We start from the raw sequence: 25,881 nt of genomic DNA on the forward strand, positions 1-25,881 counted from the left end.
GTGGAAATTCTCCATGGTTACATCTAAATACTGATAAATTTAATAAACCCCCCTGAATTCAGGGCACTGAGAAACCACCATAATCTGAGGTTGTCCAGTGGAACCTTCTAATGTGATGAGATAAATAAAGACACACTAATTACTGTAATACTTTGAAGATTAGACCCCAAATGTGCTATGCTAATTTTGGTTTAAAATTTACCAAAATTCTCAGTTTACTTCCAAATTATTACAGTTTACCAAGCATTCTACGAATTCATATACAGAATCCATGGTGGCTGTACACAGAGCACTTAGTTCTGTTACTCAAGTTTCCATAAAATTCTCATTTATTTACTGAAGCAGCTTTTTGTGACTTTATTGCTTTCACAATGTATTTATTACTAACCTACTGTCTTATGCACATCATTATTACTCTCTTACTAAGATAGTGTAGCAAACTTTTTTGTCCATACTGCTTGAATTGTTGAACAACTTGTGATTCATACTGATGCCTTAGGTTTTAACTTTTGTATTTTTCAAATCCTGCACTGCTTAGTGGGTAACTCTGAAGTTTCATGTGGCCTATTAACTACTGTTCTCTCATGCTGGTTAGACATAACAAGCCTCTCTAGGTTTGCTCTTCAAGGACAGCAGGCCCCAAAATGTGTAAACTAAAGCCTAGAGAAGGGGGGGGCGGGCAGCAAACTTGTGGTAATTACATCATTTACTGAAGTTATAATTGGGGAATTAACCCTGATATGCAAATAGACCAAACTTATTAAAGTGTGAAGAACTCATGACTCAGCATCCATCTTGGGTGTAGCCTTTTGACTGCCCAGGGTGTACCTTTGAAGGCCCTTCAAATACATACCGACTTTTATTCTCTTATTTTGTCTAGTCTCTGTTTTTAGGTGGCCACCTCAAGGCATCAATACTATGGTTTGGAGCACTGACATGTTGTTGGCAATTTCTCACCTCTCCCAAAGGAAGAGCAGCAGACTAACCTAAAAAATTCAGTGGGTTTAGCTTTCAATTCCTAGCTTACAGGAGTTGTGCAAATTTGTGTTAGGCAACAGAGCTGTAACTTATCTGAGTTATTTAGCCACCTTAATTACCTTAAAATCCAACTAAATTATATTCAAGAAGAATTAATCTCATTTATCATAAAGTGTCTATAATACAATTTTTCTAGGCAATGGCAATGAAAATTAATGTAAATGCATAGTCAGATCTTATCAGAATGTGTTAGTCTGTAAAGCTGGGTAAGAAATCTCCCAAGAATATGCTCTTCTGTGAACTTTCTGGTACTTCCTGCTTTTAATTTGGCCAAAAATACTGCATAGAAAAGTGCAACACAGCACTTTTTCCTCCCAGATTGAGTTAGGAAATGCAGGGTATGAAAAGTGAAAAACAGAGAACAGAGGAAAATTATCCAAATTTTCCAAAACCTCTTTAAAAAGTTTTAATTGAATTAACTTGTTCAACTGTAACTATAAATGACTGAACTCCCAAGGAGAGGATTTATAAAAAATAATTGAGTGATAATATCCAGTTTTACAGTGTGTACAACTGAAAGTGTATTTCATACCAGCACCCATACTGAATGATAAATGTCAGACCGAGGAAAAAGTACTGTACAGTATTTAACAGCTGCCAGTTAACACCCTATGCATGAGTACATATATATGCTGGCATTTAAAGGCCCTGCCGTGTAGCTCCACCTTCCAGTGAAGGAAAATAGATTAGAGAGTGTTTAAGAGTTAGCAAAATGAAGTTTGGTTGAACATTAGTATTTTGAGGATGTTAACTTTGCAGATGCTGAGGCTAACTTGGAGTGGAAAAGCCGTGTGTACAGAAAACTGATCAGAGCTCTATCTTCATCATTAGTAAAAAATACCTGTCTTGTGATTAGGGTACACAGGAAAGTAAAGGCAAGAACACAGGTTTCAAAGCACTGAAACTGATCTGCTCCATATACTGCACAAACCCAGAGCCTCAGGTCGACTGCAAAACAAAACTGCACAAGCTGAGAAAAACTGGCAAGTGCTACTGTAGCTTACAGTGTTCATATGCATCTTGTGTGCTTGTACACTGTTACAGGTCCCAGGACACCACATTCGGGTTAGAATCAGCCCAGAACTCAAACAGCTATACAACTGAGAGACAAATTAAACAGAAAAAGCTGATCCAAAAAAATTTCCAGACATGGTGTCACCTGATCCTCCACAAGGGGCAATAGTTGTTTTTAATAAGGTGGTCCAATGAACAGCTGAAAAGATCAGTGTGGATTAACATTTACTTGATTTCCCATGGAGTCTTCTAAATCCATGCTTGCAAAGGGTATTCTAGTAAAGTTTCTCTATGAAACTGATACTGCCTCTATGATTTTTCTCTCAACTGAATTTCAGCAACCCCCCAATCTCAATAATCTCGGTGTGCCAGAATTTGTACAAATCTTGCAAACAGTTCAGAGAATTATCAACCCTTGACAGTCAAATAGACTGAGAAACACAAATATGAGGTATTATGTAGGTTTCTTAAAAAAAAAAAAAAGAGAAAATGGAAACTGAATGATAAAGGATTTGCAGTTCTCTGAAAATGGTTTGTCAAGCTTCAGTTTTCCAAGTACTGTGCTAAGGCAACATCAGAGGATTAACTAATTATTTTGTTCTGCACAAAAGAGCACGGGGAACATGCTAAAAACATTAGCTGCTCTTATTTATTTATTTATTTTTAAAAATATCCATATTGCTTCTTTCCAGTATAAAATGAAGAACCTTGAACTTGGCAAGATCATTCCTGGCTAAACAGTTTTAAGTATTCCTTAAAAACAGAGTATGAAAAGCAAACATCCTGGTTTCTGAATTAACTACAGAACAAAAGAATTTCTGTCCTTCTTGGGTCTCAAGCAATTCTAAACCAAAAAAGTCTCACTCAAGAGTGCACCTGCACATACCTGGTGCAAACTGCCCTTGTCTATATGGGTCCTGAGTATAGTGTATATATTCTGCATAGGCAGGAGCTGTGTAAAGTTTCTCTGAGGACAGAAAAACATCTGTTTCAGTTTCACTACACACCAAAAGGATAACAGTGCTTCAGGCCAATCCTTCCTTCCAGACCCACAAAGATTTTTAGCTACAAGTGAATTAAACCTTTAGGCTGCTATCTCTGGTCAAACAGAGATAATGGATACAAGATAAACAGAGCACTGTTACCTTGAAGCATCCTGCAGTCTGCTGATTTTACAGTTTAAACACACACAAGTCAAGACTGGAACTTTAAAGGAACTTTATATTCATTTTAGGTAAATTTTGGTGGCAGTTGGAATGCAAAAGTTCTCAAAGATAAAGGATTATGAGAAATACAATACGGGTTTTTGTTTTAAAAGGTGACTCTAATCTCACTTATTGATGTCCTTCTTCTGAATTGGTTTTATGTGTCCTACATAAATAGGAACAAACAAAAGAATATTTTAAAATCTAACTACAGCTAATAAGGACGGCTATGATGCTGTAATGAGCTGTTACACTAGCTGAAACATCTTGACATCCTTTCATTTGCAAAAGCATGCAAAAAACATACTCAAAACAGGAGTTATCTCTGTCTTTTTCTTCTTTTACTTCAGTTCTGGGTCTTGTAAGGGAAGGACAGGAAAAATATGTTTCTAGAAAGCAGAATGCTTTTGATTTTCCTGTAAAGACTGGAAGTAAAAGGCTTTAAGCAGAAAAAAACCTCACTATGCTGTTTGACAGGCTTGAAGTATATCCCTCTGTCATCTTTAGAGAAATAAAACTGCTTCAAATTCTCATTCTGATTTTACCATTAGCTTCTTCACTGGTAGTGGTAACTAGTTTATTCAAAAATGTCCAGGGACAACTTTTTATGACAGTACATTACTGCATATTTTTTTTCTTGTAAGATAGTCATGGTTAGGAAAGTTAATATAGAGACGTGTTCTTTCTGCAGGTACTCTGCACAATTTCAGAGTACTTGAGCTGTGTTAACTGAGTGACATTGTCAGGCTGAGATGCTGGGACACAAAATCTCTTTTAAAATCCCTTAAAAATTCATTTCACACCAAATATCATATTTAAAAAGTAAATTTTATTTTAATAGAAATAACCAAGTATCAGATGTATGATAACCAATTTTACAAAAGCTCTTGTACTTGCAAGCTAAAAATCAAACACCAATGATTTATATCTTGCTTGCTTCTTTCTTCTGTTGTCCAAGAGAAAACCACTACAAAGAGTAGATTTCTTTATTTTACTAGAAAAAAAGGCATTACACTGTCAAGTTTCATACTGAAGGCAAATGCTTATTTTACATTTCAGTTACCCAAAAGAAAATTTTATGATCTCCTCCGACTGCACATAATGGAAGAGTTCTGTGCCATGTCAAACCAGATCCTACAGCTGCAGTTCCAGTAAGAATGGGCTTCAAAACACAAAGAGAGAGAGAGAGAGAGAGATCAATACAACTTCCCTTATAAACGATTTCTATACTGCAGATACCAACTTGCATAGACAAATAAACACCACAGATTCAATACTCCTAAACAAATACAGGTAAAATACCACGGAAATTCAACTGAAAAATCTGATTCTCTGCAACATAGTTCCGGTAGCTACTTACTACATTTAAGTAACACACAGCAAAATATTCCACAATAACAAATAGTTTCAACTATTTACATTAGTATAAACATTATTATTATAAAGGCATGATCTTAAACTTAGAAACCTTTTTAAATGAAATTACTTCTATTATTTCAATGTACTCACAACTAATATGTTTGGATGTAATATTTTTACTGTAAGCATTACAAATACATACTGACTCCAGCAAAACCAAAATATTTCCTATGCTTTGCATTTTCATTAATGATTTAAAATACAATTAGTTAAAACCAGAAAAATATACAACTAGCTGTTTTTAGCCTCCTTGGAACTAGAAATACTGCCAGATTTATTAAATATCAGGTTAAAGGTATTTTTCTTCCCCTTAGAACCGATATGGCAAAGCAAACTAAAACATATAGATCAAACAGCTTTTAAAAGAGCAGGTTAAGTGTGCTGCAATTTTTTTTTTTCCTTAGCATGAATGCCACAAAACAAAATAAAATAAAATAGGTACACTCAGCAGCAGTTCTGGATGGTTTGGGCTAGTTTTTTATTGTAGCTTTTAAGTAACATGAGCCTGATCTCCGGAAAACAGATGCAACTCCAGTTAAAAATTTACCTGGGGATGTCCTAAATGATGAACCAGCAATTGAGTAGTTGTCTTTCCTGGATATCCAGTGGTTGCAAACAGATTTTCATTCACTCGGGACCACCTATGAATAGAATGAATCCACCTATGAGTAAAATGAATGTACTTTCCAAATACCATACCAGCAGAAGTGCACACAGAGTGGAGTTCCCTCCCTTGTCACTAACTGTGTGAAGATGTCACATATTCTACTAACAGCAGAGAAATACATTTAGTGAATTAGCTTGTAAATGATTCCCCACCCACAGCCCCATATGCACATTGTTGTAAAACAAAAAAAAACAACAAACAAACAAACAAATCACACAAATGCTACACATAAATGTGGGTCATTCACAAATTTCACAGTTTATAGACCAAGTCCCCCTAAAAATAACTTAAGTGAGACACAACCAGGTTACTAAACTCACAACTGCCTGCACAGACATAGATTTAAATAGATAAAACCCACAAAATAGAGACAACACTTATACCTGAATAATCTGGCTCGATCAACATGGACAGGTCTCTTATCCTGTGGATAACTAAAACAGACATTCAGGGTAAAAAACTGTTCTGCAAACAACTACAGCTCATACTCTAAGTACCAAAAGTACACTGAACGGGACACATTGTCTACTCTCTGTGAAGCAGCTAAGGGAAAATGAGAGCATTCCTGCAGCTTTAATCTCAGTTTGGAGTAGGAAAACTGAAGTAGTTGTCCAGTTTATTATGGATCAATAGTTATCTATTTATGACTTGGAATGAAATTTTAACAAACACATACAGTGAGAGGTAAATAGTAGTGAGATACTATCTGAAATGGACAAAAAGACAATGTTATTTTTAACAGAAAATATTGATAAAGATGAAACAAAGAATACCAGGGAATGGTTTGTATCAGTATCGTAATTCCTGATAATTGTTCATTTATTTACTGAACAGTTGATACAATATACAGTGCATTAGGCCTACACAGATGAGTAAGGGACTAGAGCACCTCTTACAAGGACGGGCTGGGGAAGTTCAGCCTTGAGAAGAGATGACTGAGAGGGGACCTCATCAATGTCTCTCAGTATCTGAAGGGGGGGGTGTCAAGGGGATGGAGCCAGGCTCTGCTCCATGCTGCCAAGCAATAGGATGAGAGGCAATGGGCACAAACTGATGCACAGGAAGTTCCACCTGAACACGAGGAAGAACTTCTTTACTGTGCAGTGAGCACACACTGGAACAGGTTGCCCAAAGAGAGTGTGGAGTCTCCCTCACTGGAGGTATTCCAGAACCGCCTGGATGCAATCCTGCGCCTTGTGCTCTTCTTGAGCAGGGAGGTTGGACCAGCTGACACATTGTGGTCCCTTCCAGCCTGACCCATCCTGTGATTCTGTGACTGCCATGCTGTATTAGCCAAGTACCTGCATCTCCTCATGTACTGATTAGGAAGAGAATAAAGAAACCTATGTCATGGGTATAAAATGACCTGGAGCGAGTGATATCCCAGATCAGCCAATCACTTCCAGCAACTGCTCCAATTTTAAGAGTATTTTTTAAACACCAGTCTGCTGACATCAGTGGTGTTTGTTCACACTCCAGGGAGAGAATGGCCTGCTGTGTAATCAGGTCATAGAATCGTATTGTTCCATTCTTCTCCGCCACCATCAGCTGTTGAAATAAATTTATAAAATGTGGTAAACTTAGCATGTAATGGAACTTAAATCTTTTCTACTCTATAGAAAACCTAGAATTCATTCATTCAAATATTAATAGTACTAAATGAATACAGTTTTTCACTTCATACCAGGAAACATTCTCCGGGATGCTCTTTCACCAATAAAAAAAACCCAATTTAATCTATACTACTGTTACACTGTTATACCTGACGATTACATTATTTTATCTCTATATATCTATAGATATCTATGTGTATAATTTCAGTGGTTAGAAACAGCAGTTCATAACCACCAAGACACTGTGCTTTTATAAAGCAAAGAAGTTATTGTTTTAACATTTAACAGTTTCTGTTTTGAGCACAAAGAACTGACTGACAAAGTGCTGTAAAAAAGAGAGGGTTGTCAAGCACTGGAATGGGCTGCCCAGGGAAGTGGTGGAGTCACCATCCCTGGAGGTGTTAAAAAAATGACTGGCACTTAGTGCTATGGTTTAGTTGATATGATGGTGTTTGATCAAAGGTTGGACTCAAGGATCCTAGAAGTCTTTTCCAGCCTAAGTGGTTCTATCATTCTAAGCAAAGTATTAATTAGTGTGGCTGTGGAATCTGGATTCATTCTTACTGATTTTATATAACATCTCTTACTTCCTCCTGTAACATGGATTTTATCTAAAAAAACAACATTGTTCATTAAATATATTTAGTTTATTCCCATAAATTTTATCTAAATTTATGATTTAGATTTTATCTAAACTTTTTTCCTTTACAGTAACACTCAAGCAGTTGTTTTTTAAATATCATAGAAAGAGTTTCCTGATTAAATTACAAAATCATAAAAGGATTGGGTTGGAAGGGAACTTAAAAATCATCTAGTTCCAATCCCCTGCCATGGGCAGTGACACCTTCCACTAGGCCAGATTACTCAGGGCTCCATCCAACCAGGTCTTGAATCCTTCAAGGAGTGATCATTCACAACTTCTTTGGGCAACCCGTTCCAATGATCAGATGATGAAATGAGATTTTTCTTCATGAGAAGAAATCGTTTTCATATAAGTCATGAACAATAATTAAGAAAGACAGAGAAGCATAAAAAAACCAGTGCTCCAATCACCCAAGTTTGTTTGGGAAAACAGAACTGTCACCAAAACATACTTTTCTGAAAACTAAAGGTCATGGTGCAGTAAGCATTTTGACCTGCAATAAGCTTTTCAGGAAGAACTAAATCTATCAAGTTTTATGAGCTTTCGGAATGGGCTTTTCTTTAAAAAAAAAAAAAAAAAAAATCCTGTGCCTGTCTTTGATAATGGTCTAAGAAAAGACATGCTAATAATATGTAAGACTGGTGGATTATTGCAATATTTTTTGGGAAAATCTATTAATTTTTTTGTGCTAACAAAGTTGCCCAGTAGCAAACAGCAGCTAACCCATTCAATTCTGATGCCACCTGAATCAACAGTTTTCCTAGTGAACAGCTTCCTTTCTTTGTAAGGATGGATATTGATATTGGTGGAAAGTGTGATGAGATTAGAGAGCCTCCTTCCCTACTGCTATGTAAATATTTTGATATCTTATTTGACTGCTTTTCTCTGGTATAAGTATGTGTTTTTGTGGTAACCCGAACAACCATTTGTAGCTGCTTAAGGCAGTTATTGATAGGCACAACAGGAATAATAAATCCAAGACTGCAGGGACTAGACCATTAATAAAGCTAGATATTTGGGTACATACCAGCTGATTAATCGTCCCCAGTACAATAAAGAGATAAGTATAAAATCACAGTCTATTGATTTGATTTTTCAGAACATATTTCATACACTTCAAGCAAGAACAACAACAGCAAAAATCCCTTGTTAACTTCAAACAGATACTTTTCAAGGCTTGGCATGTTCTATAAAGAGTCTGCGTTATTGGTGAACCATGTTACCGTGACTGAGAAAAACTTGAGCTCTTCTCTGGTAACTGTAAGTTAATTATGCAATCAGCAGAACAGTTATCAACAACTGATGTACATAATCAAGAAGGAATATTTCTGATGGGAGGAGTAAGGGACTGACAGTAAAATGACAAGAATGATAATGAGAATTCATTTACAGTCACTCCATATTAGCAGATCCAACCAATATTCAATTAGTGTAAATCAGCTCCTCAAACTTCAATGTTACTACAGCATCAAAAATTCATACTTTAGGTGTGTCCCCCCTCCTGTTATTTTAAAGGTGGTGAGGGCAAAAAGCTGAAAACCACAACCTTAAAAGCCTCCTCAGGATGCCAGCAAACACTCATTCCAGGAGAACGTAAAACAAAATGGGCCTTCTCATTTCCATCCAAATCCCAGACCCTAGAGAGAAAAGAAAGAAAGAAAAAAAAAGTAAACTACTAAACTATTGCCATTTGATTGCAAATACATTAACTTCAAGTGCCACAATATGTTCACAAAGGAAGTGACCAAATGAAATAGTGTTCATGCTGTATCATTTGAAGGTCAGTGAAAGTGGCCAGTGCTACAGATAATGTATTTTAACACTGATGAGCTAAGCAGAGCCTCTGTTTAACTAATTTGATTCTGTTTAACTAATTGTTCAAATAATTTGACATTTTAGTTATCTAGACATGAAATCTCAATGAGATCTTCCCACTTTTTCATGAGACAACACTACAGCCTTTGTACTGTACCATAAATAACAGTGAGGCAGTACAAATCAGGAAGGTCAGTGTTGGTCCAGTTGATACAAGGAACCTAAAGTGTGGTACCAAACAACTTGAATCATCTATATTGCCATGTAAAGGGTAAGACCCTTTATTAAAGTATTTTGGCTGCCTAATATACTAGTTTCCAGTTTTTCCTAGTAAGACAAGATTGAGTAATGGAAATATAAGAAACCAGAAATGAAGCTAAGGCAAACAGAAGGATCCATGGCAGAGGTAACACTAGCCAACAAAGGGTCTTGGAGAGCATGAGATAAATCACATGTGCCAGTTGAACCTTTTCCTTTAGAAACACCTACAGTACATATCTGGCAGCTATAAAAAATTTTAAAAGTCAACACTATTTGGTCAATATGGATTGACAGGAAAGTGTATGCTGAAACACCAAAACTAGGTTAGGCAATGGGTGAGTTTTCTTTGGATGTGTTCAATATGAGTGTTAATGAGCCATGGAGCTACTTTGTTTCTAAAATGCAACAAACCCCAAACTGAGCCTATTTTACCTCACAGCCACTGCTCAACTCCCTCTTTGCCTACAAAATCAGTATCTCAGTTGTAGGACAAAGACATCACAGTTGTGAACATCAGTCTGAACCACATACTATTTATATGCATTTGGATACTGAAACGTACATATATATCCTTCCTTGCTGACATGCAAAACTTGAGAAACAGCCAATTTTAAAAGCAGTGTTCTGCCCAGTCTTTTGAGCTAGATGAGTGGCTACGTACTATTATTGTTTATTCTAGAGGATTTTTGCTGACTTCCTCCAGACTTTTTCAGTTTATATCTCACCAGGGTGCTTAGAGCCTTATATTTAAGAGATTTAAAAAAACTCTTAACTAATACATCATAAGTCTAGACAAAATATATGGGAATAAAGTAAATATGTTTAATGAACAATGTTGTTTTCTTATGCCAAACCACAATAGATCAAATATTTGTTCTCCCCGTAGAAAACACAGGGTCTCTAATCTTGAAGAATCAGTGTCCTTACTAAAAAAAGTCAAAACAAAAACCTGACAAGTGTTTAAAAAATGAAATATCTACTTGATTAGGTAATTTAGAAACATACAATACTTTCTTCTACTGCCAAAAATTTTGCCTTGTAGATTTGTCCAAGTCAAATCAACACTTCCCATGTGTATTTACTGTGCAGGGAGAAAATTACGATACAACAGAAGACAGTGAATCATTTTGGCAAAAGGAATATGCCATTATGTTTCCTTCCCTGAAATGAGTGATGTTATTAGGTGTTGAGACAGAAATTTATGCTTTTTACCTCCTTAACTTTGTTATTTATAAAGTTACCAAATTTGTATTTTTTACTTTGTAAGAATGGCAGGACTGTTAGCAACTAACAGTATGGGGAGGGAAAGGGATAAAACCCTCTCTTACATTTTCTTTATTGATACCAAATATGGTATAACTTAGTTTTGGGGGAAAAAACCCCAAACCCCCCAAAACCAAACCAAGCAATACATATCAACATAGATCCTTGTCTGAACACATCATGTCTGTAAAATTACATATGTGTTCAATTAACTCTTTTCAGTATTTCTTTGTGAAAAACACAAGTAAAAAATGTGCAAACCCCAAAAATTTAGCCAAACTGATTTTCAATTACTAAATTACTCGTAATCATAACTAAATCAGCTACAGATGCTGCCTCCCCATTTTGTCCACATTCCTATCACATAAATCAATCCAAAAAGACTGAGGATTTTGTCTCCCATTCAAAGCTCTTGAAGCTTTACTAAAACTCCCGTGATTTTATACCAAAGTAAAATACTGTCTGTTTTTCTCCAAACATTCTTATCTTTTGTAACCCTGCACTGTGTCACTCTCTTACTTCTCCTTCTCTTCCCACAAACCATCGTGGCATAGACTTGTCACTGAGCTTGTGGTATTCTTTTCTGACATTTAAAAAAAAACTCCACAAAAACTTTATTGGAGAAAAGTTTGAATAAACACAGTTGAAATAAGCACCCAAGTTTGATCAACGTATAGTGTCAAAAATAACATGAAATCTGCTCAGTAAAATAATTATTTTTTAAGTAACTAAGGACTGAGAAATTATTTACTGCAGTACTCAGAAAACTTAAACCAACTCAAATACAGATAGTTGCAAATACTGTTAAAGAAAATTCTTGAGATACTAGTACATTTCTCTTGTCACTCAAATCCTGTAACTAACAAACAAACGAAAACTGCAGTTATGTCATAGCTTGAAGGCATTCAAATTCCATTGTAGCAGCTATATTATATCTCATATGCATGAATATGGATGCATATGTGCAGTAATTTCTTCATACAGTGGACTTTTATTACAGCTGGCAAAGTACCTCCTTAGAACTCTTAAAACTTGTCTTGTTGCAATGGAGATGATCTTTATTTTATGTTCTAAGTTTCTGAATTATGAATAATTCTAACTAGCAGAACCAAATGCTAACTGGATAAAAATCATCATTTGCAATAGTAAAAGAACTAAACCAGATTGCAATCTTCAGGCATTTCTCAAATCCCCAGAAGATGGAAGTAAAAATGGGAATTCTTCCAACAAAAGATTTCAAACAATTTTAGTGAGTCGGTAGGGGCTAGAATAAACCTTGACATCTGATTCCCAACCACAAAGCATGATCAACTATATTTGATCCATTATTCAAAGATTACTCATGTCCAACATGGTTTTGTTGGTTTTTTTTTAATATCTAACTTTAATACATTTCTTTATATCTCCATCAGACATATTCCATGTGTGAGGAAAATCCTATCACTCTTGGAATGCCTAGAGGACTATGGAGAAGGGAAAGATTCCTGTTACTGTGATCACACAAAGGTAGAGTGAAGCTGTTCCTCACTGAGCACAAGGAATGACGAGATCTCAGAAAAGGAACGTGAACGTGCAGAGATTAGTAAATACTGCGGAACACACAACCAACACGGGCTTTCTCTAAGGTCTTCTGCCAACTCCACATGGATGTGGCTATCAGAGATCTGGAGGGTACTAGGCAGGACATGAAAGGCAAAAGTGAACTATAGAAATTCCTCTGTCTGGTCAGAAGTAGAGAAAGGTGTAATATTCACAATAATTTCTAGTAGTTAATTTTATTTCACTGACAAAGAATTTAAGTTTTTATGAAGTCTTTTCACAGAGGAAATGTACAAATATTCCTTCAGAAAGCTCACCCATGTTCACCATTTTCTTCTGGTGATCAAAGGAAATGTCACTGTTCCTAAACAATTAGCAATTAGAGTATTTCAGATGTTGGCATTAAAAAACATGTAATCTCTAGCTTCTTGTAATATCTACTTGGATATGCAAGCATTGATCTATTTCTCACTGCTAACTGTGTGCTGCAATTATACCCTGCAGTGTCGGTAGAGGCAGGAGAGGCAGCGCAGTATCTCCACGGACTGTTCTTCACTAATACACATTTCAGGCCATGCACACTCAGGACTAAGTCCAAGAAATACACACTTCTACTACCACTACTGAAATACCTTTAAAGTTATCTAATGCAAAACCAGAGACCATGCATCATTTTTGAAAAAATGTGAAGCTTCAATTCTGTCCTTTCAACTACAGAAAAAATGGCTGTTAAGAGCTATCAGCTTATTGTTCCCAATGTAGATGTAGAACTAAATGCTTCTGTGGTATGACTGTTACTGGGAAACTCAACTATCAATGGCTTTCTAAAATATAAAGTAACTTCTAAACAAATCTAATGCAATGATTTCTATTTAAAACCAATTTATAGGCTAGACTACATTCTAGGGCTGTGTGACTCTTAACATAAGCCATAATGTGTCACAAAGGAAATTACTACATCATCCTCATATTTTGAAGACTTCCTAACTAAAAGTTTATTAAGACCAGACTGAAATAATGTTCCAAACATTTGATCCAGAAAGTTTGGTTGTTTTTTTTTTTTAAGCTGACCGGGAGACCAGTTAATTCTTGCACTGTGCAACACCAGTTGGTTAATACTTGCACCATGGCTGTACAATGTAACAGAATCGTGTAGGACTACATTTGGGGGACATACAGGGATGCATACAAAAAGTGTGCAAATTCAACGACTGGACTCTGAAAAAAGTTCAAGGCTTCTTTATTTTCATAAATTATAATGCACAATTAGCTTGATAAAATGTAACCAGCACACCTCAGAAGGAAAAAGTATTTTGGTATGACATTTCTTATATGAAGGAACACTGGAAAATCCAATCATACAAACAGATGAAGAAAGAACATGGAATCAGAGAACTTTTATAAAAATTTTGACAGAAATCCATACCTGACTGCACTAGGAATGGGAGGATGCAAATGGAATATGGTTTTGGAGGCAGAAATAAGTGATAATGACAACTTTTTAGTATAGCCAAAACCTGAAATATTTATTGGATAAACAAGGTAAGATTCAAGCACAAACAAGAGTTACCAGTAGCTTTCCTTCATACTGTCTAGAGAAAAATCTACACAAAATAACTAGGGCATGAGAGTACCATGTAAAAAACCACATTACAGATAAACCCCCCCTAAAACCAGATGAAACACTACAATACATTCTAAGACTCTAGTTAATTTAGCTTTCAGTGACATCAAACCTTTCCCCCTAATCCCTGTTTAGAGAGCAAAATCAACCTTCTCATGGACTGGCATTTATCCTACGTGTAATAGACAAGGCTGAACTTCACAGTGACTGATAAATTCACAAAGTTCTCTATGAAGTGACGTGAGCCATGGCCTAAGGCAATGAACAGAACTCAGAAAGGAATCAAAGGGCAAGTACATTCACAGATAATGTGGAAGATAATTCAACTGTACATTCTTTTGCACTCAAAAAGAAAGGAAGAGGATGTAGTTTAAGAAATAGTTAAAAGAGAGACTGAGGCTGGTATTAAGGGCCTGACACTGTCAGTAACCTTTCAGTTCCACATAAGGAGGGAGTATGAGGTAATAATCAGTAAGACTGAATTAACCTTTTAACAATCAAGAGGTTCATTTTAGCACGGATATGAGATTAGTGGGTTTTGACAGGATGGTATTTTGCATTAAGTAATTCCAGAAATGTCAGATAGTGTCTATAACCACCAACAGCAGAGGGTATCAGTTGAACTCATGGTGTTTTCCAAACATTTCCCACAATTTTTTGGCTTCATTAAGTATCAGAACAAAATGATTCATACATGTGAATCTGTGCAGACTCCTAGACTGCGTTTCCAAATCATAATGAAAAAGCCAGCAGTAATTTTTTTTTGAAGAGTGGTGCACAGACAGTTGCACACACACGGATCTCATTAACAAAGTGGGATGCACACATTCCTACACTTAATGCAAACGTTCAAAGAAGTGTATAATGCCTTGCTGTTTCAAAGAATTAAATGAAATATTCCTTAAAGCCGTCATATCTTTTCTTACTCATTAAGCATGTTTTTATGATATTATGACATTATTAACATCAGCTATTTTAGCTATTTCCTCTGCCATTTTTACAACCCAGCTCAGAAGGCAAGGGTAAGTCATGTTCTTGTCACTAGACCCCTTGCAGTAGCTTAGAGTGAAATGATAATTAATGATTGGTATTCATAAATACACATATATGGGTTTATTTTAGAACAATTTGGTTGCAATGAAAAGGAGATACGTAGTTGTTTTGGTTATTATTATCTATAGTAACATAGCAATATAAAAGGATAAAAATAACAAGAAAATGTGTAAGGAAAAGAAAGAAAAAGAATGGGTAATAGTAGAAAGATACCATCACCCATGGATCCAGTGATGAAACTTGATTGTTGCAACTTTGACGCCATTGGTCAAAGTGATGGCAGCAGTCTCCAGCCATCAGAGATGGGAGAGACCCCCAAAGTTTGATGGGTTAATACATGTTCAGTTTTATGTGGGAATGCCCAGGCACCTGCCCTGGGGGGAAGTTTTACCCTGCCTTTTCCAACACTGTGGATCTTTTGCAACGCTGTGGATCACGTGCAGTCCTGAGGTGGAAGGCCCCAGAAATGAGTCTGGGGGTGCTTTGCATGTCTGTGATGGTTTATGACCCCTTCCATGCCATGACAGCCGCCTCTTGCGGCAGTGTAGTTGAGCCAGTTATGGCCCAGCAGCGGGGGTGAAAACCTTCAGGCCTGTGTGTGAATGTCCTGTGTGGATGGGACCTTCCCCGGGCTGGGGGAGTTTTACACCTGAGCCAGTCGTGTCAGGGAGGACACTGGCATGATGAAAACACCATCCTTCACAACCACCTACCACACATGACCACTGCAATTATTTTTATGCAAGAGCATTTTTAGTTCAGTTCTACTTCACAGCTGTAAAAAAGGTTTGTGCTGTGAGATCAAGGCCAATAAAGACTATGTGCAAGAAACAGCAAGAATTTCAGAGTGACACAGCAGCAATTTAAAGGTAAGAACATTGAATATAACCAGTATCCCACTTACACTGTCTGTCCTCCAACCAAAATGACTGAACCCCACTCCAAGATGTCACAACTGCAGCAGCTTGTGGCAAAACTATTTAGTGGATGAAAACGGGAAATTTCACTTCCTTAGAGGTCTCTGATAAACTTAAACCTAAACTTTCTATTGAGTAAAACCAGGGAAGACCTAAACATGCTTGTATATAGTCAGTACATACTCAAATGTTGTTTTAAAACTTTAAGACTTAAAAGTGGAACTCAACACTTGGACTAATTGTTCTAGAACTTTGTTCCACAGGCATTAGCAGATTTTGTATCCTGAGAACAATTTTAGGCTAAAAAATTCAGTACAGACATAAGAATTATTCCTCTTCTTACATTACTACTGAAGCAAATTACAGAGTAAGTAAAGAATGATTTTGGTAAGTCCCAAGGAATGCATTTTCCATTAGTTTTAAAAGTGTAACCTTTAAATTCAATAGAAAAAGTCTTCATGCCCCACATGCGTGAATGGAAAAAATAAGAACTCAAGTAGCCAAAAAAAATCCTACTTATTTCCCATGGCTTTTAACCAAAGACTTCATGGTTTATGGCATAAAATGTCTTTCATAGTTACTAAGCTGAAATCGTGTTAGTATATATTAATTACATAAATTATATTTCCTTTTAAATTAGTATCAATTAGACAACTGGTTTTAAAACAGTTTTCTTTCATCCCAGGAAAGCTGAGCATTTCATAAAATAAACAGAAGAAGGCCACACGGTCAAACAGTTTTTTGCTGAATAAGCCGAATATGAGTTTAAATTTAATAAAGAAATCAAGGATAGGAAATAAATCAGAACAAGACACAGGTAAGTCATACATTTCTACTATTCATTCCTAATGATTTTGCTGGAAATATGGACTAGACATCTATGGAAAAACTGCCTACTCATCAGAGTAAAGAAAGTCAAAGATGACACTTTCTCAACTCTCTTGCTGCTCTACTGTGATGACCTGCAAAGCCTGCACAGCTGCTCTCTTGATCTCTCCAACTGCACTGGAGGGCTAAGAAGAGCAGCACAATAGATTCATGCACACTACTAGAAGTGGAAGAGGGGTGACCTTTTGACAAGGACAAACTCTTGCATCAAAAACCTTTACCCAGCATGCTGCACAGCATTATCTACTTCCAGTTATAAATATCCAAACACCTGGGTATGAAGTAGCTGTAATCATGGCATTTTGAGCTGCCAGTACCACTGTATTAGTATGGTGCTGTCTTCAGGCTATGTCATCCTATCTCCTGGTAAGGCTAATAACTTTGGGTAAGTGGACAACTTCACATACATACATTGGTTTTAAACTTGACCTACCTGATGACAGTATACAGAGAGAGAGTCTGTATAATTCAGTGCTGAGCTATGCATGTCTGTTCTCTCCTATTCTCACTTTATTCCTATCCCAGAAGGAGGAAAAATAGTGTATGCAAATCCAAGACAACAGTTTTCTTAATTTTGAATCTAGGTGTTTCAAAATACTGCTTTGAAAAAAGACCACTCACAAGTCACAACAAAAAGCCAGTCCACAACCTAAGTTAACAAGAATAGTCCATTTCTTGTCTTGTTAGTGGACTAGTCCTGTTAGAGGGCCATGAAGGCACACTAAAAATAAATAAATAATAAATAAGCTTATTTATTTAAGTGGACATAGAAAAAATTCAGTATTAGTTTTTTAATAGTGTTTTGAACAAAAATGCATACCTGCAGGTGTGATCATCACTTACACTTGCAATTTCTTGACCTTCGTTGGGAGCAAACACCAAATCGTTAATGTAATCTGAGTGGCCATCAAATGTCTGCCAACCAGAAAAGAGAAATACTTTTACCTTAGAGCTGACTGTTCCACCAATGTACTTAACAGACCTGCTAATGGAAAGATGTGTGTTAAGATAAAATTATCATTTTTAGAAGGTAAAGAAAGTGTTTATCGGTAACTGGATTTCTTTAAAATATCTAATTCATGTGTATATTCATACTGTAGGTGGAAAGACCTCCCCACTATTCCTTGTAGTTAGCACAGAGGTCAGTTTGATGCTTTTGCTTGACAGAGATAAGTGAATCAGACCAGAGCTTTTTATCATTTTTATAACCTGTGAATTTTGAAGGTAGAAGATAGTAAATCTCAGACAGAAAGAGGAGAATGACCAGGAAATGAATGTATGCATGATCCACCTACATTAAAGAAGTCTGATCTCTGAATCTCTCATTAAAAACATCTATGGTGTTTTTGACAGAAATCTCACAAAATTTTAAGTCAGGCAAATGTCCATGTGTAGCTGTATCTGTTACTGTTCCAATCTCTTCTATTCAGTCCCACTGATTAAGTCTCAAGGCATAGCTGCTTTTGTTTTGCTCAGCAAGGTATCATAAAAATGAGACAAAAATATCCTCTGGTTAACGGCATGAGACTGAGAGATTGCAGAGGAAAACAAGGTCGAATGAAAACAAGTTCCACAGTTTTCTGAAAGAAAAACACACCACCTTTAAGTGTAGCTATTCTGAGGAACAAACGCAGAACTGATAAAAAAAAATCTCAAGCACACACAAGAACTAAATCCCCCTCTCTAAAGGTTTTATGAATGCCTCATCAATTCAATACAGAAACATTTGCAGCAGCCAACTTATTTTTTTCCAATAAGTCATTATTTTATTAAAACCTAATGGATTATACTACAACTAATAGATCCTAAGATGATGCTAAACTATTTAGACAGAATGCCAAGTCTTTTGACAATTTTCAGCATTCTGAATTCAAATATCCTACCTCATTTTATTTCTACGGTTCTGATGAAATATGCTTTGCATTAAGGAAAATTTGAAGCAGGACAAGGAAGCCATAATTCATTTCCAAATGAAAACCTCAAAAGAAGAAAAAGGTTTCATGAAGATCCATCAGTCATATTTTACCTTTTGTTTTTTTGTTCTGGGCTTGATCCAACCCATAAATTTTGGATTAGTTGTGTCGACAAAGTAATGGAAAACTCAAGTGTGCTTCAAGTTCCTTGCTGATAATTACATCAAGACAGTTTTTCCACTGGGAAAACAGAGTAAGATTACTCCATCTGTCCCTCCAGAAGCAACACGTACTAATTGTTTACTATAAAAGACAAAATGTTCGAAGATTACGTTCTGAACATAGTCACATACTTCCTTCAGCTTTGTTTCCATGTTCTGTACCTCTCCTGAAGATCCCACGTGTCAAGTGTGCACCGTATAATGGATCAAAATGTTCCACGTGGTCATCCTGAGTTCAACCTCAGGTTTATGAAATAGGTTTTGTGAGGTACCAGTTAACTGTTAATAAGAAGCCACAATAAAGCCATCAAACTTTATTGAAAGCCAGATCAGCATAGCTCACACAGAATTTGTGAACATCTGGGATTTTGCCTGTGCTTTAAATCAGTTAGGTGTTACTTTTCTTGACAAGAAATCTAGAGTACAATGATCATCCAGGTATAAGAAATTAAGATGATTGCCCAGAGAAAGGATTTTCCACATTTTCTATCAAAAAAACTCAGAAGACAGTCTCAAAGACAACTTTTACTGACATAAACACCCTAGTCCACATTCTTTCTTTTCATTAATGGGTTCCTCACTAATAAGTAAAAATATATCTTTTTAGCTGTTTTCTGATTATTTCTAACATTGGACCAAGCCTGTCCCAGTAACAACACATATTTTTACTTTTTCCTCAGCCAGAGTACATCCTTAATAAATTTCTTGGACAGCTTATTTCAGTGGTGGAGCTGGCATAAATAAAGCTAATAGCTTTACTGTTAAATTCAAGCCAACACTTCTCATTTGTATTGCATATGCACTGAGCAATCATAGAATCATTAAGGTTGGAAAAGACCTCTGAGATCATTGAGTCCAAACATTAACTTAAGACTGCCAGGTCCATCCCTAAGCATTACGTCTATAAGGTTTTTGAACACAGTGATCACACTGCTTCCCTGGGCAGCCTGTTCCAATGCTAGACCACCCTTTAACAGAAGAATTTTTCCCTGATATCCAATCTGAACCTCCTCTGGCACAACTCGAGGCCATTTCCTCTTGTCCTATCACTTCTTGGCTGGGAGACTGACCCCCACCTGGCTACAGCCTTCTTTAGGGCAATTGTAGAGAGACATAAGGTCCCTCCTGAGCCTCCTTTTCTCCACACTGAACAACCCCAGCTCCCTCAGCTGCTCCTCACAGGACTTTTGCTCCAGACCCTTCACCAGCTCCACTGCCTTCTCTGGACATGCTGCAGCACCTCAATGTTATTCATTATTTCAACTTATTATCCATCCATTACCTACAACGTTGAAGAAACTTTACATTCTGCTAAGTTAAAAGATTTAATTCACAGGTTAACATTAAAGCATGTTGCCTGAAATTCACAAAACTGGCAGATACTACATAAATAGATAACTTTAATAAGGAATGACAGACATCAACTCACAAGCAAAGAGCATTAAGAACTTTTAGAACTATTTTGTCAGAAATCCCACCAAGCTGGCTGTAACTATGTCAGTTATCCCACTGCTCAGTGGCAAATTCATGTAAGATGACCAACACTGAAAGAAGGAAATTAAAAGTATGTGCATGTATGAAGCAAGATAAAGAGCATTTTCTTTCAAGACATTTAGTAACATTCATCTTTGCTTCTTATGCCATGCCTTTACTCATTCTATTATCAGTGGCCACATAAATGACATCTACAATTCAGTTAATTTCTGTATGACAAATCTCATTGTCTTACTAATACAAATTAACACACCAAAAATAAAAGTCTGGGTTTTTTCTCCTTTATACCCAATAAGCCCCTCTCATGAAAACAGGCATTATCATATTCTAAAGCAATAAAAACCAAGGAAGACTCTCCCCCAGTTTTTTTTATTTATTAGCTTTGCTTATCATTAGCTAAGACCTCACCAAAACCACTTCGAACTGGATATCAAAACCAGCTAATTAATAGTAGTACTTTGACTGGGACATTGTTTTGCAGGAAGAATTTTGAAGGAAATCAGAAGATCATGTAGGTGATAATTACAGTTATTCCCTCTCGAAACACAGAAAGGTATTTGCAATACAGTGATTATCCCTAGAGATGATGGATCTAGGATCTGTCACAAATGGACCACAAGGATAGTTAAAGATTAGACTTCACTAAAAACTAAATAATCTTTTAAAAATCACATTATCTGCCCTTACCTTAAATTCATTCTTGTCCTGCAGGTCAGAAGTAAACAGCCTTAACTTCCTATCAGAGGCTGCAGTACAAAACCTACACTCAACAGACAAAATAAGGCTCGTCAGTCAATCAACAATAGTTGACTTTTTATCAGTTTTCCTTCATTTTAAAAATGCAAAGTGAGATGCAAAGAAAAAATCAGATTTTGAAAAAAACCAAAAGCATCTATCTTAACTTTTCTGCTTTGGCAACAAGCAGAGTTATAACTGGAGCTTATCTGGAAATAGTGTGCATCAAGTGCCAAGAATACTTATTAACAGAAAGAAATGCAAGACATTTTACAAAGCTAAATCTGGATCAATTACCAATTACCTGAACTATCTCTCATAAATGCCGCTGAAACTTTCCTTGGAAGAAGTTAAGTGGTAGAGCATAAAAAACAACCCTCATTATCAGTGGTTTAAAATACTGAAATATAAAATTCATAAACCAATTTCTATTCAACATATTTTAACCCAAAAGACTGTACAAAATGGAGCAGTAAGCAAGTATGGTAATTTTGAAGAATCACACAAACTACCGAGTACATTTTAATTCTTAAGTTCACATTTAATACCTATCTTTCTAGATTTTCTAGATTTACACCTCAATGGCTCTCACAAATAGTATCTGACCTACTCTGAAACACAGCACATATTATACAAACCAGTACAAATAGCTTTATAAAGGAGGCCATTCAAATCATCTCACATTTACCAAAGCTCTTAAAAGAAATCCTTCTTCACAGATGTACAAGGAAAGAACTATGTCTGTCTGAGGTCCATAAAAATAATGAAAAAAATATTATTTACTGCTTGTTCACTGGGAAGAAGGTCAAGAAGCACAAGAAGTAGGACAAAAAACAAGCAAATGAACAAAAAAAAAACTGTAAGAATAAAAATGTACTACTGAAGAGTTCAGAGACTTCGTGATTTCTAAGGAGTTAGATTTCACTCGTAAGCTTTGAACTGTCCAATATTAAGGACTTAGGGAAAACAGGTAAGAGACAAGGATTCACTGTAGTTGTTTATTGTTAAGTACCTTATCTGGGGAGGTATAGCATCAAGTCTAGTTTCAGGACTCCACGCTATGGCATCAACTCTGATTCCATGGTGAAATGTTCTTAGTGTCTTATATTGCATGCCTTCCACTTCTGCATCTTCCTCCTATAGAAATATTGCAGTTAGCTGATTCAGAACAATGCCTTGATGATGTCTAACAAATCAGATTGCTATGAAATTAAAAGGCTTTCAAAATTATACATACTGGGATCTTTTTAGATCATAACACCTTAAAAATGAAAACCTGGAACATACAGAAGGTATTAACTTGAAATATTTAAGTACTTAAAAATACATTAAATGATTTCAGTCTCAAGCCAGAGGCCAGTGCAGAGCACAAAAATCAGAACTGAGCTACAAAGATGCTGAGCTCATTCTCTGTAGAAGTAGTATCTTCACAGATAAATCCACTCATAACACCTATCCACTTATAACTGCAGTGAGAAGAAACAATGGGAACAAAAGACAAGCATGTAATTGAAGCTGTCTTCTCTCTGAGTTGTTTTTACACCATGAAAAAATGCTGCTGCTTTCAGAGCATCACTCTTCAAACAGCAGGAGATACAAAGGTGCCCTCTATCATCTAACCCTAATTACAGGCTTGCTTATTCTTCCCACTGGTGAGAATACCACATGATAAGGAAAAATGAAACAAGAGTTGGGATTGCTGACTCCATCAATAAGTTGACCTCTAAAAAGCTTTTAAAAGTTTTCAGAACATCCAATGGAGCACCTCAAAGGATATTTCTACACAATTTTCTCTATGTCACAATTCTGCTTTAAGGTAAAAAACCTCTGTATGCCCTCGGCATAACGTAGTCAAGCAGAACCCAGCTGAGGATGCATGACATTATCCACAGTTTTTCAATGCTTCTCAACAGGAAGAAAGAATAACATTTTCCTCTCCTGCTTTGAAATACTCATTGACTCCACATGAGGAAGGGAAGGGAGGATATGAAGATTATAGAAAAAACACCTTGTACCAGTGGTTGTCAAAATTTTAATTACTTCCTTTTCAAGGCCTACACCAGAAACAAAATAGAGAGCAACACAAATATCAGTATGTTTTTGTGGTTAGCACTAGGTGCTCTTCAGAAAATTTCCAACAGTAAGACCATGGGGAATAACAATAATAATAATAATAATAATAATAATAATAATAAAAATATCAGCTACGCTATTTTTCATAATGGAAAAATTACAAAAATTATTGTATAATAAAGAGGCAAGATGAAGGAAAAAAGCTTAGAAATTCCAAGCAATCATCTCCAACTGATTGTCAAGCATCTAGGCAAAAAACCCCATCTAATGAAAAACATTTTATCCAGTATAAAAATATACAACACTCAGTATTTTACGTTTAAAAATTTTTCACAATATGGTAATTCTAAATAATTTCAAGGTAAGAAATTTTAGTGTTTTCAACAGTCTGTGAGGGAGGTCCAGTAAAGACAATTGGGATAAAAAAAAAGTTAGGTAAGTATTTCTACAGTTCATCCCTAAAAAGAAATACCTATAAAATTAGCACAGACATATCAGTGTGTATTTTATATATATATATTTATATTTTCCTGAAGAGCAAGTATTCTAGTCTTGTTAGTGTAATAAACAAGTAAAATTCTCCTTTGCTTACCACAAAGAGAGGAGGAAACAGGAAAATGACCAGTCTTCCTGCAGTACTGCGATGGCAAAGTCAGTTTCAAGGGCATCTAACAAAAACAACAATAACACAGACTAACCTGAAATCTGCAGGTCCCAACAACCACGTAATTGTTGCCACCATAAGCAATGAGGGAACACGAATCTCCACTGTCAAATGGATTGAATTTTACCACGTGCACATAATCCTCGCAATCCACAGTGTAAGAAGTGTTTCTAGTAGAATCTTGCTTCATTTTCAGTGAACTAAGTCAACGTATCACAGAAGTGATGTCTTCTCCAGGATGAAAATCTACATTCCTATACAAAAATTTAAAAAAATATAGATTACTCATTTGCATAAATAAAAATGTGGAGTATTTGTGGCAGAGCAAATGAAAATTTTAAGAACACAAAATCTGCACTTACGCTTATTATTTTCAGATGTAGCATGTTTGTTTCATCTATCAAAATATTTACTAACCTAACATACATTCAAAACTGTCTCTACAGACTCCAGCAATAACTGCAGATTTTGTGCTACCCTTGGCAACCCAACACCAATACAAAAAACCAAGTAACTGCATGTGCCAGAGAAGTCACATACAGCAGTTTAACATTTTCAACCAAATGACAAGAAACAATACATCGCTGCCTTCAAATTCTCCTGTCTACCTCTTTACAGACTGCGTGTATAACTAAAAACCAAGTTAACCAGGGTTGCAAAACCGTAAATGAAAACAGGGTCATGCATTCAACCAGTTTTCAAGAAAATCAGGTTCTCGCGCTAGAACACAAGAGGCCAAGATATACAATTGATTTCAGAATCACTCCTTTTAGTGCCAGTACAGATTTGACATTAGTTTACGTCTTTTTGGGAAATCAGACCTTTAACTATACACCACGTGGACAACCAGCTTGAAATCTCTGACCTTTTGACAGCTTTTGGTGTGTAAATGATCTGGAGGTCTCAGCATCCAAGACTGAATGTTTTGCTTGGGAGCCAGCCAAGTTTGACACAGGCATCACTCAAACACAGAGATGTTCTCCATAGTTGTGTGTTTATTTATTAAGTCATACAACAAACCACCGTACTACCACAAGCACTTTAGCCATACAACTTGCATAACCTTGTTCCTAAAGCCAAATGCAAATTTTAACTGTACCCATAGTTTTCTTCCTCTAAGGCTTCCCATGAACACAAGCCATTACAGAATCTTAGAATGTTAAGGGCTTGGAATGGACTTTAAAGATCATCTAGTCCCCAACTCCGCTGCCATGGGCAGGGACATCTCCCACTAGACCAGGCTGTCAATGACCCATCCAACCTGGCCTTGAACACTGCCAGAGTTGGGGCATCCACAATCTCCCTGGGCAACCTGTTCCAGTGGCTAACCATCCTCACCGTACAGAATTTCTTCCTCACATCTAACTCAACTTTCCCGTTGTTCAGTTTGTACCCACTGCTCCTTGTTCCACCACTACAGTTCCTGACAAAGAGTCCCTCTCCGGCTTCCCTGTAGTGCCACTTGAGATGCTGGAAGGTGCTGTGAGGTCTCCCCGCAAACTTCACCAGGCTGAACAACCTCAACTTTCTCAGCCTCAATTATCGGTCACCAGACCAGCTTGACAATACCAAGAGCACTATTACCTTCATTTCTCTAGTAAACACGATTACGGCAACCGAGCCGCGTGGGCGCCTGTTACCTCCCCCCATCCACGCGCATCATTTTCCCTCCTACTTCCTCCTTTTCCCTTCAGGGTCCAGCTACTGCTCCCCAGCCAGGCTGCCGCAGTTCCCCCAGCATGGGGGTGGCCCTGCCCCGCCTCACACGCACCTCCGCGGCCCCGGCTCCCGCACCGGCCCCGGCTCCCGCACCGGCCCCGGC

The 25,881-nt window shown here is 36.7% G+C and overlaps 1 protein-coding gene across 1 annotated transcript; it reads right to left on the reverse strand.

Moving 5' to 3' along the window:
- Positions 1-4,066: 4,066 nt before the first annotated feature.
- NUP37 (nucleoporin 37) lies at positions 4,067-25,881 on the reverse strand. The gene is made up of 10 exons (XM_048302122.1): positions 25,831-25,881; positions 24,094-24,313; positions 22,335-22,459; positions 21,275-21,347; positions 17,780-17,874; positions 9,146-9,236; positions 6,710-6,891; positions 5,727-5,777; positions 5,224-5,317; positions 4,067-4,419 (listed from the first exon to the last, which is right to left on the reverse strand). Exons 2-10 carry the CDS (start codon positions 24,247-24,249, stop codon positions 4,306-4,308), a joined length of 981 nt encoding a protein of 326 aa, XP_048158079.1. The 5' UTR covers positions 24,250-24,313; positions 25,831-25,881; the 3' UTR covers positions 4,067-4,305.

Source organism: Corvus hawaiiensis, chromosome 4, assembly GCF_020740725.1.
Source record: "Corvus hawaiiensis isolate bCorHaw1 chromosome 4, bCorHaw1.pri.cur, whole genome shotgun sequence".
Taxonomy (NCBI): Eukaryota; Metazoa; Chordata; class Aves; order Passeriformes; family Corvidae; genus Corvus; species Corvus hawaiiensis.

Bases quoted from the DNA above. Each gene is read 5' to 3' on its own strand.
- NUP37 (XM_048302122.1), bottom strand. From the start codon at position 24,249: ATGAAGCAAGATTCTACTAGAAACACTTCTTACACTGTGGATTGCGAG. The intron at 6,892-9,145 runs GTTGTGGTTTTC...TTATTTCAACAG, and splicing joins ATCCTGAGGAGGCTTTTAAG to CTGATGGTGGCGGAGAAGAA. The intron at 4,420-5,223 runs GTAAATTTTTAA...TGTGTTTTGAAG, and splicing joins ATCATTTAGGACATCCCCAG to CCCATTCTTACTGGAACTGC.